This window comes from Anabrus simplex, chromosome 9 (genome assembly GCF_040414725.1).
Source record: "Anabrus simplex isolate iqAnaSimp1 chromosome 9, ASM4041472v1, whole genome shotgun sequence".
Classification (NCBI taxonomy): domain Eukaryota; kingdom Metazoa; phylum Arthropoda; class Insecta; order Orthoptera; family Tettigoniidae; genus Anabrus; species Anabrus simplex.
The window spans coordinates 126,464,532-126,482,461 of record NC_090273.1 but is presented as its reverse complement, the minus strand read 5'-3'; the positions used below and the strand labels follow the sequence as shown (position 1 = coordinate 126,482,461).

The 17,930-nt window shown below is 41.5% G+C and overlaps 1 protein-coding gene across 2 annotated transcripts in view; it reads left to right on the top strand.

Annotated features, from left to right (window-relative positions):
- Positions 1-17,930, top strand: part of crp (cropped) — a 238,131-nt gene that overhangs the window by 51,639 nt on the left and 168,562 nt on the right. For both annotated transcript variants that reach the window (XM_067153617.2, XM_067153618.2), the window contains exon 2: positions 7,521-7,686. In XM_067153617.2, coding sequence (XP_067009718.1) covers positions 7,521-7,686 — 166 coding nt within the window. The remainder of the gene's footprint in view (positions 1-7,520; positions 7,687-17,930) is intronic.

Sequence of the window (17,930 nt, the reverse complement as noted above, 5' to 3'; positions counted from 1 at the left end):
TCGCATGAAGAAACAAAAAGAACTATTACTTACTGAAAAAAAAAATATATATATATATCTAGGGCACGTTATGAGAGGCATTGAAGGTAAGATACAGGGGAAAGGGTCTGTTGGCAGGAGGAGGCATTCATGGCTGAAGGACATCCGAAGATGGCACAACTGCACTTAAGAAAATGCTTTCCATGTTGCCAACCTCCGCTAGAAGAAGGCGCCTGAAGAAGATGATGAAGAAACCACCGTTTTAATGGCCACGAAGACACGCACAATGAATAACGAAATAATTAGACAAAGAAAATCGTGATACTAAATAAAAAAATTTAGAAAATTATTCTGTACTTTTCAGGACTCGAAATCCGAATATGGCAGTTTTGCCTCACATTCCGCTCGAGGGAAATGATTTCGGAAATATACAGATGGTGCTCGTCGGTGAGTTAACGAACCAGGAACTCGTTTGATTCTGTTTGTCTTAACCCTCGTTCTCTCATTATTCTTCACAGGCTGCAGATAACAAAGCGAGAGCGTTTTTCAGCCGTTGAGTAATCTAGGGCAATTTACTGTGAATAGACACAAGGCACCTTTGCCAAGCAGTGGGCATCGACTACTATTGTATCACACGTGGTCTTCTGTGGAGGCCGTTGTGAAATCCGAATTTGTTAGGGCTGTGTTGATCCTAGATCTTAATCATGATGTGAATACTTAGCAGTAGTTCCCTTTGTGAAAACGACGGACCCTTTCTTGGCATCAATCAAATCTACGCCGTTTTTAGTGATTTCTGATATTGTAGGTCGGTCTTGCTCTTACAGTCGGAGGTGATTATGCAAGTTTTGAGACACCTGCGGTGAAAGAAAGTATAGAGGTTCCGCTTCTTCCTGTAAATATTTAGCGTGGCTTTTATGTCTGCAATGTTTTCAGCTGTTATTGCTGTTGATGGCCATATATACTGCTTGCATTGCTGAGTTCTTTCTCGTCAAACCACCGCAGATTATTGGATTATTCGCAGGCTATGTACTTGATGGAACAGGGAAAGTTTTCGAAAGAAAATCATCAGCTGGATATGCTCTTGAGTCATCTTTTAGTAGTTCAACAGTGACCAAATGAAAACCTAAATGGTGAGGTTGCTTCATTTATTTATTTATTTATTTATTTATTTATTTATTTATTGTCCTGAGCAAATTGTGCCGTTATTGATTGTAGTAGTACGTTAAAAGTCTATTTGGTATTCTACGCCCTAATCGGCGCCACAACCCTTTTAGCCCCACTGAGTGGCTCAGACGATTGAGGTGCTGGCCTTCTGACACTAATTTATTTAATTATTTATTTGGGAAACCAAAACGGCGGGAAGCTGAATTACAGAGTTCCGCAGTGAATAATATATTTACATTGGTTGGCAGGTTCGAGCCTGGCTCAGTCCCGTGGTATTTGAAGGTGCTCAAATATGTCAGCCTGGTGTTGGTAGATTTACTGGCACGTTAAAGAACTGCAGGACTAAATTTCGGCACCTCGGCGTCTCTGAAAACCGTTATAAATTAGTTCGTGGGTTGTAAAACCAATAGCAGATTGTTTTTGTTCTCGTAGTTATTTTCAATCTTTAATACTGTACAGAGTTTGTGCCTTTGAACAGGCGGGCAAGGGGTAAGACGATAAGAATCTGGTTAGAAACAGGGGGATGTACAATGAATTCAGTACTTTCTTACAACGACTTTATCTTCCGAGTTTCAACGATACGTGCCTATAGATACTCTGCATTAACTTATCACGTACTATAGCCTCATCCAAAAAACAAAATTCAACATTTTTCTAATGGCAACAGTACTATCACTCTACCATTCTTAATGTCTTCCCATTTGGGATCAGTGGGATCAAGTGAGTTACGAGAAGACGCCCAGTTGTATGTACTTCCTCCTGAAACAATAATCACTAACTATGGTTCGGGTTCCTCAAAAACCTGGAGGACCCGAGGCAATGATCCCGGTATCAACATTCACTTAAAACTAAAAGCGCCCCTTGCTTTTAGTCGTGTTAACACGTGTAAGACAATGTACGGTACCCAATATTTTCATCAGGAGTAATCGTCGCATTTCAATAGTCGGGAATGTATTTTACGTATTTATATTGTGACAATGTGAACCTTTCTTTTTGTCATTGCAGAGTCCGGCTCTATGGCTAAGTGGTTAGCGTGCTGGCTTTTGGCCACAGGGGTCCCGGGGTCGATTCCCGGTAGGGTCGGGTATTTTAACCATCATTAGTTAATTTCGCTGGCACGAGGGCTGGGTGTATGTGTCGTCTTCATCGTCATTTCATCTTAATCACGACCCGCAGGTCGCCTACGGGCGTCAAATCAAAAGATCTGCACCTGGCGAACCGAACATGTCCTCGGACACTCCCGGCACTAAAAGCCATACGCCATTTCATTTTGTCATTACAGATATTCTCATGTAAGTTTAGTAAATGAGTTTATACCACTTTTAAGAAACAGTATACAGTATGCAGTGTAAATACTGATAATGACAATACTCAAAAAAAAAATTAATTAATTGGTGACTAATGTGCCTTTGGTGGTGAGACCTAGTGTTTACATTACACTAGGGTCTTCCGGTGTGGGCTAGATAAAATTTGTTACTTTCATTGACCTGTCCCAGTCATATCCTTGGCTTTGATGATATGACGATGGCTGAGGTATGAGCGATGCCATTCGTTATGCAGCCAGTTCCTGTTATGAATGGTGTGAAAATTTCGCTCATAGTGTCGGTTTGTGGCATGCATTTCAAGTGGGCTTGGCTAGACTGGTTTGTAAAGTCTAGCTCGATGAGGAAAGTAACAGAAAACTGCCTCACCCATTTCCCTATTATGCCTCTCCATTGACGCCTAGGTCATCTGTGACAGCTGATCTCTTGATAATTAAACTAACATTAAGGGCTGATTACTCAACATACAGTGTAATATTCTTGTTTTACTTCACTTGTAACTTCCGTTTTCGTTACTCAGCTGTCTTGGAGTAAGACCAATGCATTGCAGTAAACAGGCCTTCTGTTACGAGGTCTCCGGAGTATGATTGTAAAAGGAGTGTTAATGACAATGAGTTCCGCTCACGCTCTACCTTGTGTTTGCCAGGAGGAATGTCAGTCACCTTTTCCATTCATAGAACATTGACTCCTCCACTGAGAGGAGTGGCTCCAAATAGCAGTCCGTGTTGGATGACGGTAGTGTGAAATTCTCTGAACAGCAACGATGGTGTATTATAGAATATTTCGTACATAGCGTAACTTCGGACCCCTACTGGTTGGATTTGAAGACGACCGTATGGACCCAGTAGAATTGGTAATTATAAATAATAGCTTTTTTTTTTTTTAACTTCGCCTAGCCCGCCTGGTGGCCATCACTAGATTGCGTGCCAAAAGCCAGGATTAAATTCCAAACCTCTCCGCACTGCTCATATGGAATGAGGCCATATGACGCTGTTGATGGTGATTCGTCCGTCGAATGGAGATGTCAAGCCTTGAGCAGATCCCTTGGTGCTATTCGACAGGAGTAGACTATGTGCCGGCACCGGGTTTCACCCTCTCCCTACTATCATATATTATGTCATTAATTTCATCTCATTAACTCCTCTGATGAGGTTGACGTCAGGAAGGGAATCCGGTCATAAAAACCCGCCACGACAGATTCATCTCACGTCATACCCGACCCCGTAGGGAAACGGGACAAGGATTGGACAAACGCACTTTAATTTCCTCATTATAGTATTACCGAGTGAATTGTCGGCGCGGTTCCGGTTGTGTGGCTGTGAATTCACATTCGGGAGATCGTGGGTTCGAACCAACCGTTGACAGCCCTCAAGATGGTTTACTGTGGTTTCCTGTTGGCACTTCAGGCAAATGCTCAGACAGCCATGTTTCAGGTCACAGCCTCTGGCTTCCTAACCTAGCCTTATTTCTTTCCCATCCTTGCATCACCAAAGACCTTCGATGTGTTAATGCGACGTTAAACCATTAAGTAATATTAATAACAATGTATGGTGATCTGTTGAATTTTACTGTGAAACTGTATTGCATTTTGTTGAAAAAATCATAAAATGATTGTAATACCGAATTTAAACGAAATCCGACCACAGGATGTAGCTCGTGCTGTTTGGACTCGAGAAATTTCCAATTCTTGCTGCATTGTCGTTATCTTTTAACATAAAAACTTTACGGTACTTCTGATCCCCGAAAACAAGATTAGGAAAACTTCAGTCCCCGCATTGAATGCCCAAGTGTTTTCGTACTGAACATACGACACACTTTCATTATCGTACTAAATTTGGGAGCTCGCTGTTGAGGTGGAGTAGTGAAACTGTAGATAAAGAAACGATCAGACTTTGATAATGTTTTAGAAGAAATTGGAACAAAATCATTTAGACTCTTTTAAATAATATTATAGCGAGGTGTTGGATACCGTGGTTCAAATCCCGGTCACTCCATGTGAGATTTGTGCTGGACAAAGCGGAGGCGGGACAGGTTTTTCTCCGGGTACTCCGGTTTTCCCTGTCATCTTTCATTCCAGCAACACTCTCCATTCTCATGTCATAGCATCTATCAGTCATTAATAAATCACTTTGGGAGTGGAGACCCCATCGTACTAAGAGCCTATGTCTGCTTCATTCATTCCATCCCTGACCCGGTCAATGACTGGAAAACGGGTTGTAGGTTTTCATTTTCATATAGCAAGGTGTGCATGTCTCTCTTTGGAACGTTTCCCCGTTCCCTCTAGTTTGTATTATTAGAATATTGTATTAAATATGTTCCATAATATAGCCTTTTTTGCGAATGTAGTGAAGATAATGATGAAACAGGAATCAGCTGTTATGACATCAATATGAACGGGCATGGGACTGGTTCAGCTAGTTAGTTTGATCAGCTGTTGGCACACGCAGCGAGTCGTCTGTTAGTTGTAGCGTAGCAAAGTGTCTTACTTCACGCTCACATTTTCCTGTTTTGTAGACATCATCCATACAAATTATTGGAGGAATGCTCTTCCTTCGAATCTTTACTTACGAAGCAATATCTACTTTTGTTAGCAGATTTTGTATCCTGAAAATGTTATCTACAGTGTAGCTCCGTTGGTGGATCGGTTGTAGTGTGTTAACTTCCGAATCCCAAAATCTTGGGTTCAAACCCGGCAGAGGTCCAATCTGCACTCCATGTCGTACGATGTCGGTATGTAAAAGATCTCTGGTGACACATTTGGTGTTCAGCCGACAAAAATGAATGAAATCTCCATGTAGATTGCCCAACAGAGATCGGTTTCTTTCCCATATGCTAGAGTAAAACGGAAAGTCGAAATTGCAGGCAGCCTAGAAGGCACCATATATAAATGCCTGTACACGGCAGCTGAGGCCATAGATAATGGCAATAATAATAATAATAATAATAATAATAATAATAATATTGTCATCTGATTGTTATTGCAGTATTTAATAAAGAGCAACAGATGGCCACTGTATGTGCCTTATGTGAACTTTCATGTTACATTGTCTTAAATGGTTTGGGCAGACCGATATGTAAGAATTGAGGGACTGAGTAGCTCAGACAATACAGTTCTGGCCTTCTGAGCCCAAGGTGGTTATGTTTACCAGCACGTAAAAGAGGAAAAGAACTCCTGCGGGGCAATTTTAGCACGTTGGCGTCTACGAAAAACGTAAGAGTAGGCAGTGGGCCGAAAAACCAGTAATAATAACAAATAATAATTACTTTTTTAAATACAACTTCCCCCATGAGGAGGCTGCCACAAGGGCAAAATATATCAACTACACAGGTACCGATCGAGTTGGTCGTGCTGTTAGGGGCGTGCAGCTGTGAACTTGCGTTCGGGAAATTGTGCGTTTCGAATCCCTCTGTCGGCACTTCTCTGAAGGTGATTTTCCGTGGTTTTCCATTTTCTCACCAGGATAATGCTGGGGCCGCACCTTAATTCTACGACCGCTTCTTTCTCACTCCTAGGCCTTTCCTATTCCATCGTCGACATAAGACCTATATGTGTCGGTGTTGTAAAAACTTTGCTCCTCGCTTTTCTAGAAAGCCTCTTCAGTGATGCCTAAGCCATTTATGACAACTGATGGAGGCGTTGTCGACCCCAATAGCCTTCGGGGTGAGTTAGTACTAAATAAATGATTTTTTTTAAAATGGAAGTAGCATTCCAGTTTCTTCAGGTTATAATCCTTTCGCGGTTATTGTAATTTATGGAGATTTCTACTGGATGGTTTTAATTAACTGGCTTGGTTGGGAGTGATCGAAATTTGTTCATTTTTTAAACAACGAACTACGAAAGTTTCAGCGGCCACCGAGTGGGAGACATGTAACATGTGGAGTTAAATTTTTGTCTCCATAACCGTGAATAATGATAAAGATTCCGTTTTGAGAGCATTGTTTTTAATGTAAACAAACTATATCATTCTTCATCGTTTAATTCAACCAACGTCTGAAAGGCGATATGACAAATTTACCCACATTCAAATTTGAACTATTAATCCGTCTTAAGTTTCCGGGACGCCACCAAGTAGGCGTGATGTACTGTAGGTTTCCTTAGGCTGGCTTAAGCGCGCTGCTTGTCGCTTGTGGAACTGTGCAAAACGACGTGTAGACTCGCTGACATTTGTTAAAGAGAAATGCATCCCGCTCAGTCTAGACTCATTCAATGCTTTCTGCTCGAACATACTGCGCAATGGGTATTTGGAAGACCAAAATGAAAAAAGCGTTCAACGTCACTGAACAAATGAGTGGACCGAACTGTGCATATTTCTGGTCACAATGAGCCGAAACTAGTCTGGGCAGATCGAACAGCTCGGAAACTTGGAAGTTCAAGTGACTCAGTCATTGATACACTGTTGCCATATGTATTGGTCATCCGAACATCTTTCTTATACAACCACTGATGTAACGCAAACGCGTCAAGCAGAAACATGGCAACAACGCGCAATTTGATTATCCACTGAACAACTGAACAATTCATTGGTCTGGTATACTGAGCCTGTTAGCTAGTTTAGGATAACTCACGCTGCTTACTGTTCAAATATCTCCCATTTCGACTGACAATGAGCATCAATGAGTCTGTCCTGGCTCGTTCATTTATGAATATGTCTGTGGTCGTTTAGCAACAGGTTTCTGCTCTGACCAAACGAGCAGGTTGTCAAAGTTGTGATGGCATGAGCACAGACTCGCACCTTGCACGACTCTAACCACTTTTACGGAGGGCTGTTAATTTGTCTTCATACCGCAATTGTGTTGCTATAAGGACAGATTTCCTATGTATATCGGCACCTAAAATTTCGCTTGTGGTCTTGTAGTGATTAGCATAACAGGTGGGAAAATAGGGGGCGGGATTATAGTTTTCGGCATTAGGATTACTATTACCTTGTCATTTTCTTAGCACGGTCTATTAATACCAGTGTTTCGTGAAAAGAAGAGAACCTTGTCTTACAATATTGTCATATGTACATCTGTTTGTTATGTTTAACTGTAAAAAAGGGTTTATTCCCATTACAGGTTGAGCGACCGGGCGGCCTCCCCGAGTAGCCACATGGAGCAGGAGAAGCGCATAAGGCGCGAGATCGCTAACTCCAACGAGCGGCGACGTATGCAAAGCATCAACGCGGGCTTCCAGTCGCTCCGAACCCTGCTGCCGCACCATGAAGGCGAAAAGCTGAGTAAGGTAGGGTTCTCCCTTCAAATGAACCTACTTCTCTCAAGTTGACACGATGTATTGGATCATTCTGGAAGCGAATGTCCTTTTTGTGGATTGGTTACTCTTGCTGTAATAGTCGAATCCAAGATATCATGTACATCACCTGAACTCTCATTTGACATGATTTTGTAAGCTGATTGTGTTATAATTATTTTTATACTGTTTAATTAAACAGAATGCTGTTATATTATTGCAATGATAATTGAAGCTTTCAATGCAATAGTTGCCTAACCAACATTTTTGGACGAACTGCGGTATTAGCTGTTAATAATCTAAACTCAGTGTCTAGAGTAGCCAAAGGCCGTCTGCCGCAACGTTCACAATGTTTCAGCACAACAATATGCTCGTACACCGAATTCCGGTGCCATAAAGGGCTGTTGTAAGCCGATATTGCAGGTCATTCAAAAACGTTGGTTATAGACCACTGTGGCGCTGATAACCTCAATTCACCAGCGTTTAATGAAATAGAGTTTAGCTTAATATCTTCTAATGCATTACTGATATGTTAAACCCCATTAATTTATCATTAGGTAAACCAGCTCGAGTAATGTAATTAATATAACTCCTCAACAACAGATGCACTTGTAATTTCAGCAAGAATAGTCAGCCTGCTTCCCACTAATACGCCATTGAAATAGTGTTCTTTATTGTAGCTGGAAATTCGTATATTGTCTTCCACCTCACCCTCTTCTCAATTCACACCGTGGCTTCATTTTGGAGATTCCTGTCTTGCATACGTCATGGTCGTCATCTTCAGCTATACAGTGTAACACATGGCATTGCAGCAACATTCTAGCTTTTTATCTTCTATGTAGACATCACAATAGCGTATGATTGTACGAAGCGCCTACCCTCCTACTTGACAAGGTTGCCGAACATACCATTGTAAACAACAGAGTTTCATCACTTCCTGATTCCTTGCATACCTGTTAACATTGAATATTAATTTCAAGAGCATCATCCTTATGACTTCTGGTAACCTGAATAGCACATGAAAGATTCTTCAGGGATTATTTTCCTTGAGAATTTGTTTTCGTTCTTTATCGGCAGTTTTCTTTTAATGTGGTGAAATACCGTTAGTATTAACCGAGCACGCCATCTTGAAGGAAATCATTGCCACTCTTTGCTTATGGTTACTTCGTATGTGCCGTTTTGTCAAAGCGTTGGAAATGTTTGTAAAATAGTTTCATATTCGAAGTCCAACTTGATCTTCAAATTCCAGAATTTGTAAATTAGGTTTATAAATATACTACCAAACCAATAAAAAAACCCGGAGGCCTGCAGATTACGAGTTGTCGTGTGGTCAGCACAACGGATCCTCTCGGCCGTTATTCTTGGCTTTCTAGACCGGGGCCGCCATCTCACCGTCAGATTGCTACTCAATTGTAATCACGTAGGCTGAGTGGACCTCGAACCAGCCCTCAGATGCACGTCAAAATCTCTGACCTGGCCGGGAATCGAGCCCGGGGCCTCTGGGTGAGAGTCAGGCATGCTGCCCCTACACCGCAGTTCCGGCATAAATATACTACAGTATAAGAATAATAGTATACTGATAAACGTCTTGCCCCATGTCAGAATGATCAGTGTATTCCCCTTCGGTTTAGAGGTCCACGAGTTCTACTCTCAGCCGGGGCGGGGTTTTAACGGCATATGGTTAATGTTTCTGGCGTGTGTGTTCACCTTTCTATACATCTCTTCCTACATAAAACACATCGCTCTACCCACCGCGTCAGAAACACGCTGCAGTAAATATATTGAATATATCCCTCCGCATAGGCTTGGTGACAGGAAAGGCATCCGGCCGTAAAAGCTCAGTCAAGTGCCGACTCCAATAAATTGGGAAAAGGAAGAGCACGACGTACAAGGATAAATTTTTGAACTATTTTCAGAAAAGTCTTATCTTTCATTACATTTTAATTTTAGACGATAGACATTCCAAAATCCAACTTACAACGGGTTTTACGAACATTATGTTTATGAAATATATTTTTGGAGAATAATCCTGGTCGTAGTCGAATGGAAAGAGGGGAAAGCAAGCTACTAGAATGAGATGGCGTGTTTCACGCGATGTGACCGGCGGCCGGGCATTCCCAGACAGGCGCCTCTCCGACTTACTACGGGGCAGACGTCGCCGTATTTATAGGCATATACGTAGGTATCGCACCGTCGGCGCTTTTTATATAACAACCGTACACGCTTAACTTCAGTACACCAACTTTACAGGAGATGCCTATCAAATTCGGTCATGGCCATGGTTTTTTGAAAACATTACTTTGTAATTTGTACAAAGTTTCTGAAAGATAATTTCTCACGAAAATTCTTGTTGCGCTCAGAACACCTTATGAAAATGAGCTTCATCCTGTAACGTTTATGCTGTTGGTGCAAACTTGTCCTCTTGGGTTGCCAAGTTGACATAAGAATGGTGTTTTCCTTCGTTAATATCGGTATGGGGTAATTGTTGCATCCATATTACAAGTCTGTTGCAGGTGATCAATTAATAGTATAAATTCAGGAGAGAATATATTCATTCTCCCTGCATTTAGGCCTATGCCTATGATTCTAATGTAGGATTTGTCTGGAACTATTGATAGTACAGTTCTGGAGGATGAAAAGTTTGCTGAACTCATTCCTTTAGAGAGGTAACAGATAATAAGGAGATTATGGTGCTTTTTACGCAGTGTTTCGGATGGTTTTGGAAGTGAGAGAATCTCGTAAGCAAGATGTGAATTCCTGTAGTTCCTGAAGACCTGAATGAATAAATATTTCGAACGTTCTTTGCTTTAAATATGATTTTTTTATTTATGCTATTTTTTAATGTGCCTAATGCATGGTTATGAGCTCGCGAGGGCGTAAACATTAGCTGCTGTATCCCATTGAGCTATGATTACTTGTACAGTATAAACTGAAACAGAAGTACATTGCTGGCTGCGAATTCTATACATGTTTGATAGAAGTGGGATAGGGTGTGACTGTCGATTCTCGTTGACATCTACTTATTGTGATGCGTTCACTACAAAACTCCATACCTATTTAGTTAGAAGTCATATGGGCCCAAACCTGGGGATTGTAAAGTGTGGACTGTCGCTTGACCTACTTCCATGGCAAAGGAGATGTAATACTGGCACGTTAAGGTCTCTCTTTTTCGTTCCTTTTTTCCTTTTGGTGTTTTCGTTTTGTTCGTCTCTTCTAGTTTGAAGGCTTCCTTCCACTAGCGGCGTCATCAAAAGAGCCCCCTTCCCACCGCCCCTCTGCGGGTAGGGGAGGGCGGTTGACCTCGTTGTGTCACGTGACTGTCTAGCTGTGGTGAGCGTGCGGTGTGGTATGGTACTGTTCCATTGACTTCCACAAGAGCGGGAATACTGTTAAATGTTTCGCCTTGATCTGGGCAATATTAAAGTAGTGCTGGGCCAGACAGTAACATAGGCGAGGACGTGGGACCGACCACTTTCACTCTCTGTGACCTACGTTACGGGTCATTTACCTTAATTTAATTTGCCCTTCGTATAGATGAAGTGTGTGTTTCGCTGCTTAGGTTTCCCTGTCTTAAAAAATACATACACAGGCACCAGACTTGGAGTTCAGAAGCACGGGTAGGACACTCTCTCCCTATAATCGCCAGACTTCATTTGTTTTCATCGTAGGGTGGTACATATTACGATAAAAGAGTGGCTTTGCTCTGATCAATTACGTGGAAAGTCTGTAGAATAACAAGCATAATTGCGTAAACAAGCGATAATTCCTGGCATGGCCGAGTGCAATCTCATTTTGAAGACCGTAATAGTTGCTGACATTACTAGACTGACTGCACGAGACACATTATCATAGATCATCACTCATCTTGCGTTCCGTAGACCTGGCTCTTAAGAATTTCATTCTAACCTAAATAGCCGAGTACTCAAACGATCTTTGTAGAGTAGGTATGAACCTCCAAGACATGATGATTTTTTTTATTTTGGAGGAGAAACGCTGAAACGAACAGCCTTCTTAACTCCAATTAAAGAATGTAATTGAAAGATGGAATCCAACGTGGATCTCACCAAAGTGATCCCTGCAGTGGGATCGAAGAGAAATAATTCAGGAAGGAAGATGATGGGGGGAGTCGGGGGCTCAAGGCGGAGGAAGCAATGCCAGAGTCAGCTTGGAGCCTGTGATTACTACACTTCACATAAGCCTAGTTGCTGATATTCAGATAATTGAAATCAGAGACCCTTCCTTGTTTGGTTCTAAGCAAACTTCTCGTTATATACAGTGCCATTTAACAAATTCTCTTTCTTAGAAATACGATTTGTATAATCATTCCTCCGGCTGCAATATTACAGTCATCTGTTGGATGATTGTGTAGTTTTTTTTTCGAAATCCATCATCACATGTCATTGAGAAAGACCGTTGATGATTCTTTCATAGAAACGCGGAAGCATCGCTGTATTAGCCAAAATAACATTGACTTGGATTATTTTTGTAGAATTCATGCTTACATACTGCCTAATATTATACATCATTTCTTAATGTATTCAGGGTTGATAACACATAAAGCCTCCTGTAGTGTTTAATATCACAAATTTGAGGGAAACGTGTTATGCTTGCTCGGATAGCTCATCACTTTGCCGTATACACTAAGTATCCGGACACTCCTGTGTAATGCGAAATTGAACCCTTGATGTCATGAGATGTGGACCCGCTGGTATAAACGGAGGTGGGGAGTATTGTGTTGTTAATGGACTTAGAACGTGGACTAGTCATTGGATGTCACTTGAGTGGCAAATCATCAAGGACATTTCAACCCTACTAAAGCTGCCAAAATCGACTGTTGGTGATGTGATTATGAAGTAGAAACGCGAAGGGACAACCGCAGCTAAACGAAGACCAGGCAGACCTCATTTAATGATGAACAAGGATCGTCGTGCATTTGTGTGTGTGTGGGGGGGGATCACAGAAAATCAGTGGAAGGAATCACTTGTGAGTTCCAAAATGTTACCAGCAGTCCAGCCAACACAATGACAGTGTGTCGGGAATTAAAAACAGTGAGATACAGTGGTCGAGTTGCTGCTCATAAGCAAGGGTTTGGGTCTGGTGAATGCTTGGAGAGCATAATCTGCAATCATGTGTAGTGCCAACAGTGAAGTATGGAGGAGGTGGTGTTATGGTATGGGGGTGTTTTTCGTTGTTAGGGTGTGGTCCCCTTAATGCGCTTAAGAAAACTCTAAATGGGGCAGGATATGAACACATTTTAAACCGTTGTGTACTGCATACAATAGGGGACCCGTTCGGAGACGATGATTGTATCAACATGACAATGTACCCTGCATCTGTGAGGCAGTGTTTTGTGGACAGTAATATTCCTGAAATGGATAAGCTTGCCCAGAGTCCCGACCTGAACCCTATGGATGAGTTAGTACGTCGACTTCGCTTCAGAGCCCAGCGTCCTATGTCACTACCTTCTCAGGTTTCGGCTCTTGGGAAAGAATGGGCTTCCATTCCTCCACAGACATTCAGGCACCTCAGATGTACAGCCGTAATAAAAGCAAAGGATATTGATGTTCTATTATAGGGAACATGACACGCTTAAAGTCTAACTACAATTTCAGATGCAGTCCTTTGTATTATCCCTAGAGATCGCGGGGCCAGCTACCCACATTACCCACAGCTATGCTGTAATTACATGAAACGTCGCGATTTTGGCACAAAAATGTAAATTAGTCTGTGTTCCGTTTAATCCTTCCACCGTTTCGATCAACGTTTTGTGTACGAATTCATTTATAATAGTCAGTTACAAACCAGTAGAATGTGATATCATTATTCCTCTAAGTCGTAGTGGAACGCTTCAGTGTCAGATTGGCACTAATTTTCTACACTTTGTATTCTATAGCATTTGGAACGCAAGTGACTTCAGAGTAATCTTATATATTAGTAGACGTATTACTGGAACTTTCTGTCGAAAATGTTTCATTCGTTTGCATTTCTGGTTTGCAGCTCAAAATATTAAATACCAGCATGTGCCCGCGGCTTTGCCCACGTTTACTAATTCAACCGTTAGATGTTCTAAACTCTTTATTAAAAGGCAAATTAAAATATATTTATTAACTGACATCTTTTTGACGTAAATTGCATGAAATACATTATTTTATTTTTATTATATTGTTACTGTCAATGCTTAAGATACCGGGTTGATGGATGGTACAAATGATATTAAAACCATGTAAAAGACCATGCTATATAATACATAATTGTTTCCTTAGAGCTTCGGAATAAAATACAGGGTTATTCACCTAACATATTACAGGCAAATAACTTCTAAACCATTAAAGATATCAGCATTCTGTTTTCATATTCGTAAAGGGTACGCAGGGTCTTGTAAAATAACGTGCTACTTAGTTTCATGGGGTGATTAACAACCGAGATATTGATACTAACTCCATATTTTTAAATGGAACGGCACAAATTTATACAACTGATTTAAAAGTTCATCTGCATACAAGTTCAAATATGTAAGTATTTTCAAAATCGGACAATAATTTTGAGATATAAGTAAGAACAGCATGAGCTGTTTTGCATGCCGCATCAGACGACGTGAAGTCGGGCAAGGACATATTGAGGCACAAGCAGTTTCCTGGGAGTGAGTTCAGCCACAGAATGGGTACCAGGCATGTAAGCACCTCGTACACATGTGATGGGTTTGCAAAGTGTGTATGACAGGCGAACACTTGACAGGATAGAACGGGTTGATGTGTTTAAAACGAATAAAATAAGTACTTTGCCTTGAAAGGAACATAATGAAAGCTATAATTGCCACTGGTTTTAGTGTACAGTTCATACTACTCCATGAGTTGAGAAATAAACATAACACAAAACACCGGGAGAGCTCCTTCTAGAAAAGCAAATGTTCAGAGCTGATCGTGGTGAGATGGCAGCAACACTATTATTTATGTTTTATTTTACACGCATTATTCTCCGCAGAGCTCCAGCGCGACTGTAGTAGCGTGCATTCGGGAAAGCGTAGGTTTTAGTCCTGCCTCGCCCAACCTGACATTGATTTTCATGGTGTCCCATGTTCAACACCAGGCAAATACCAGATAGCTATCTTTGTGATAGGCCACGGCCGACTTTCTTTCCAAATCCTTCCCATTTCTATCCGTCAAAAAAAAAAAAGCTAAACTGAGCGCAGCCTATTACATGTCAAAACAAAACAATACAACTTTAATCTCCCTTCCCCGTTGTGTATTCGCCAGTCATACAATAACGTTGTACACCCAGGGTATGTTACGGTAGTTTACACAATGTTTACAGTACATGCCTGCTATCCGTTATGTGGCTGGAAGCAAGGCCAGGAAGCAGCTTGCGCCTCAATATGTCCTTGCCCGACTTCACGCCGTCAGATGCGGCATGCTGTTCTTATTTATATCTCAAAAATTGATTGTCCGATTTTGAAAATACTTACGTATTTGAACTTGTACGCAGACGAACTTTTAAATCAGCTGTATAAATTTGTGCCATTCCATTTAAAAATATGGAGTTAGTATCAATATCTCGGTTGTTAATCACCCCCATGAGACTAAGTAGCACGTTATTTTACAAGACCCTGCGTACCATTTAGGAATATGCAAACAGAAGGCTGATATCTTTAATGGTTTAGAAGTTATTTGCGTGTAACATGTTAGGTGAATAACCCTGTATATTAATGTCCTTCCATTTGGAGGTAAGATGTATACTGTATTGTGTTTGCCTTTCGAACTTTCGAACAATCCACATACAGTTGACAGTGGCAAAAGCACCGTTTTCTAAGACGGAGTCCTACAACTTTAAGCGATTGCCCTATGTCAAAATTTCAGATCCCTGTGTGTCGCAGATTTGATTGGGCTTCACACACACACACACACACACACACGCATCCGAATATTATGGGCTGATGGCTCCTCGTGTCGCGGACCGAAAATGGCTTCCTACTCAATGGACTTAGTGGACTTAGTCCGAGGAATACTACTTCGCCCGCGGCATGCTCAGTCATGATGGTGGCTTCAATAATATTCATCAGTTTCAGAGCCGTGTTCATTGCAGAGGGAATGATTCATATTCCTGAGAAGGATAATTGGTGCCACAGTCGTCCACCCCAAGATTTTCGAGGGTACTCCAGGTGACTCAAAATCGTTCAAAATCTCTGTCGTGTAGTTGACAGGCTCATCTGTATGACATATCGTGTCGATAGACTTTTCAATTTATAGAAAACCGGATAATTCTTGTGGGTGTTGCTTGTTGATGACGTTGACAGCTTCATGCCTTGGTGCAAGAAGTGCTCTCAGACACAGTCATGCGTCTTAGGTGAAAACCTGTGCCCACCTATGACAAGCATTTTAGATCTTTGTTTGCCGTGGATTTGTCTGGGCATCGCACACGTGAACACAGACAGACAGACAGACAGACAGACATCATGGATTGAAGGAAAATGGCTTCCTATTCCACGGACTTAAAATGGCATCTTGACTGATATGTTTTCTTCTTCTTCTTTTCTAGCCTATTTCAATCTACTGCTGGATATAGGCCTCTTCCATATGCTTCCGTCGTCTTCGGTCTTGAGCCACTTGGAACCAGCGTGTTCCAGCCAACAGCTTTACGTCGTCGAGCCATCTCTTCTGGGGCCTTCCAATGCCTCTTGTATTATTCCTTGTTTATTATTATTGTATTATTCCTTGTTTATTATTATCGTCTATCTTGTGCCATATATGTTCCCTCTAAATGTATACGTGTCCACCCTTGTCCCCTTTCTCTACGGGGTTTGGGTATGAAGTGAGATGAACATACCTGCCAACTTTCCCGATTTTCGACAGTTTTTCCCGCCTCCCGATTATTCTATTATTTCTCCTGATTTTAGCTTATTTTTTGGTGAACTTCAAACATTGGTTTTCAAATCCCGCCATTTCAGCATTGTACGCCAATGGCCGGAAGTCCTTCGCTCATTGGGCCGCTTTCAAATGAAATAGCGACGTTCATTAATGCGAGAAATGTGCGATGTTTATTGAAACCTGTATATCGCGACGCGTATATCGATTGTAAATCTCTCGTTCTCGCGTGCTATGTTCGTGTTCGTTAAGAGCAATTTGGAGACAATTCTGGTGAATTTTAATTTATTACTTGATAAAAATAGCATTGCGCTTCGCATAATCGCGCGGGCGCGTGATGCAATACATTAATCTATGCATTTGCTAAGTAATGGCATCTAAAGTGCATGACTGACATGTGCGGAACATGAGTTCATACTACTTTCGGAAGGCTTATCGCAGACCGATCATCTCACTAACATACTTCCTGCGAGGAATAGAGATGTGTAATTTTTAGCCTTGTAGCCTCGTAGAGCAACAGTCGGTTTTTGAGACAGTAAATGTTATATATACCATGGTACTCCTGTATTGCACAAGACATGTAGAATAAGCAGTTTTGACCAATTTTATATCCTGATTTTCCCCGATTTTCATATCAAAATCTCCTGATTTTTGATTTTGTAAAGTTGGCAGGTATGGATGAATCTTCGTAGCGAGTTTTTGCGACCGGATGACTTTCATGACGTCAACCTAATCAGATGAGTTAATGAGATGAAATGAATGACATATGATAGTAAGAATGAAGAGGATGAAATCCGGTGCCGGCACATAGCCCACTTTTCTCGAATAGCTCAAGACTTTACGTCCCGATCCGACGGACGAATCACCGTCAACACCGTCATATGCCCTCACACCGTATAAGACCAAAAACGACTTCCTACGCCATGGACGTAAAATGGCTCCTTGAATATTGTGTTCTCTACCGATCTTATGTACGTTGCCTAGCGACAATGACTCTATGCATTTAATCTTGGTGACGACACGTTGGATTGTCATATCCCAATGCACACTTCCCAATGGTTTTTCGTTCATAACTTACCAACGAAAGCGAAAATGAAAATTCCGGCTTCTAGGTGCATTCGGACCCCTTTCCATGTACCTATATTCGAAGTTTCAGATCTCTGCATGCTGTAGATTTTGCTGGGCATCGCGCACACACGGACACACAAACACACACTTCATTTTATAATTATAGATACAATACTGTCTTCTTCTTCTTCTTCTTCTTCTTCTTCTTCTTCTTAATCTGTTTACCCTCCAGGGTTGGCTTTTCTTTCGGACTCAGCGAGGGATCCCACCTCTACCGCCTCAAGGGCTGTGTCCTGGAGCTTCAGACTTTGG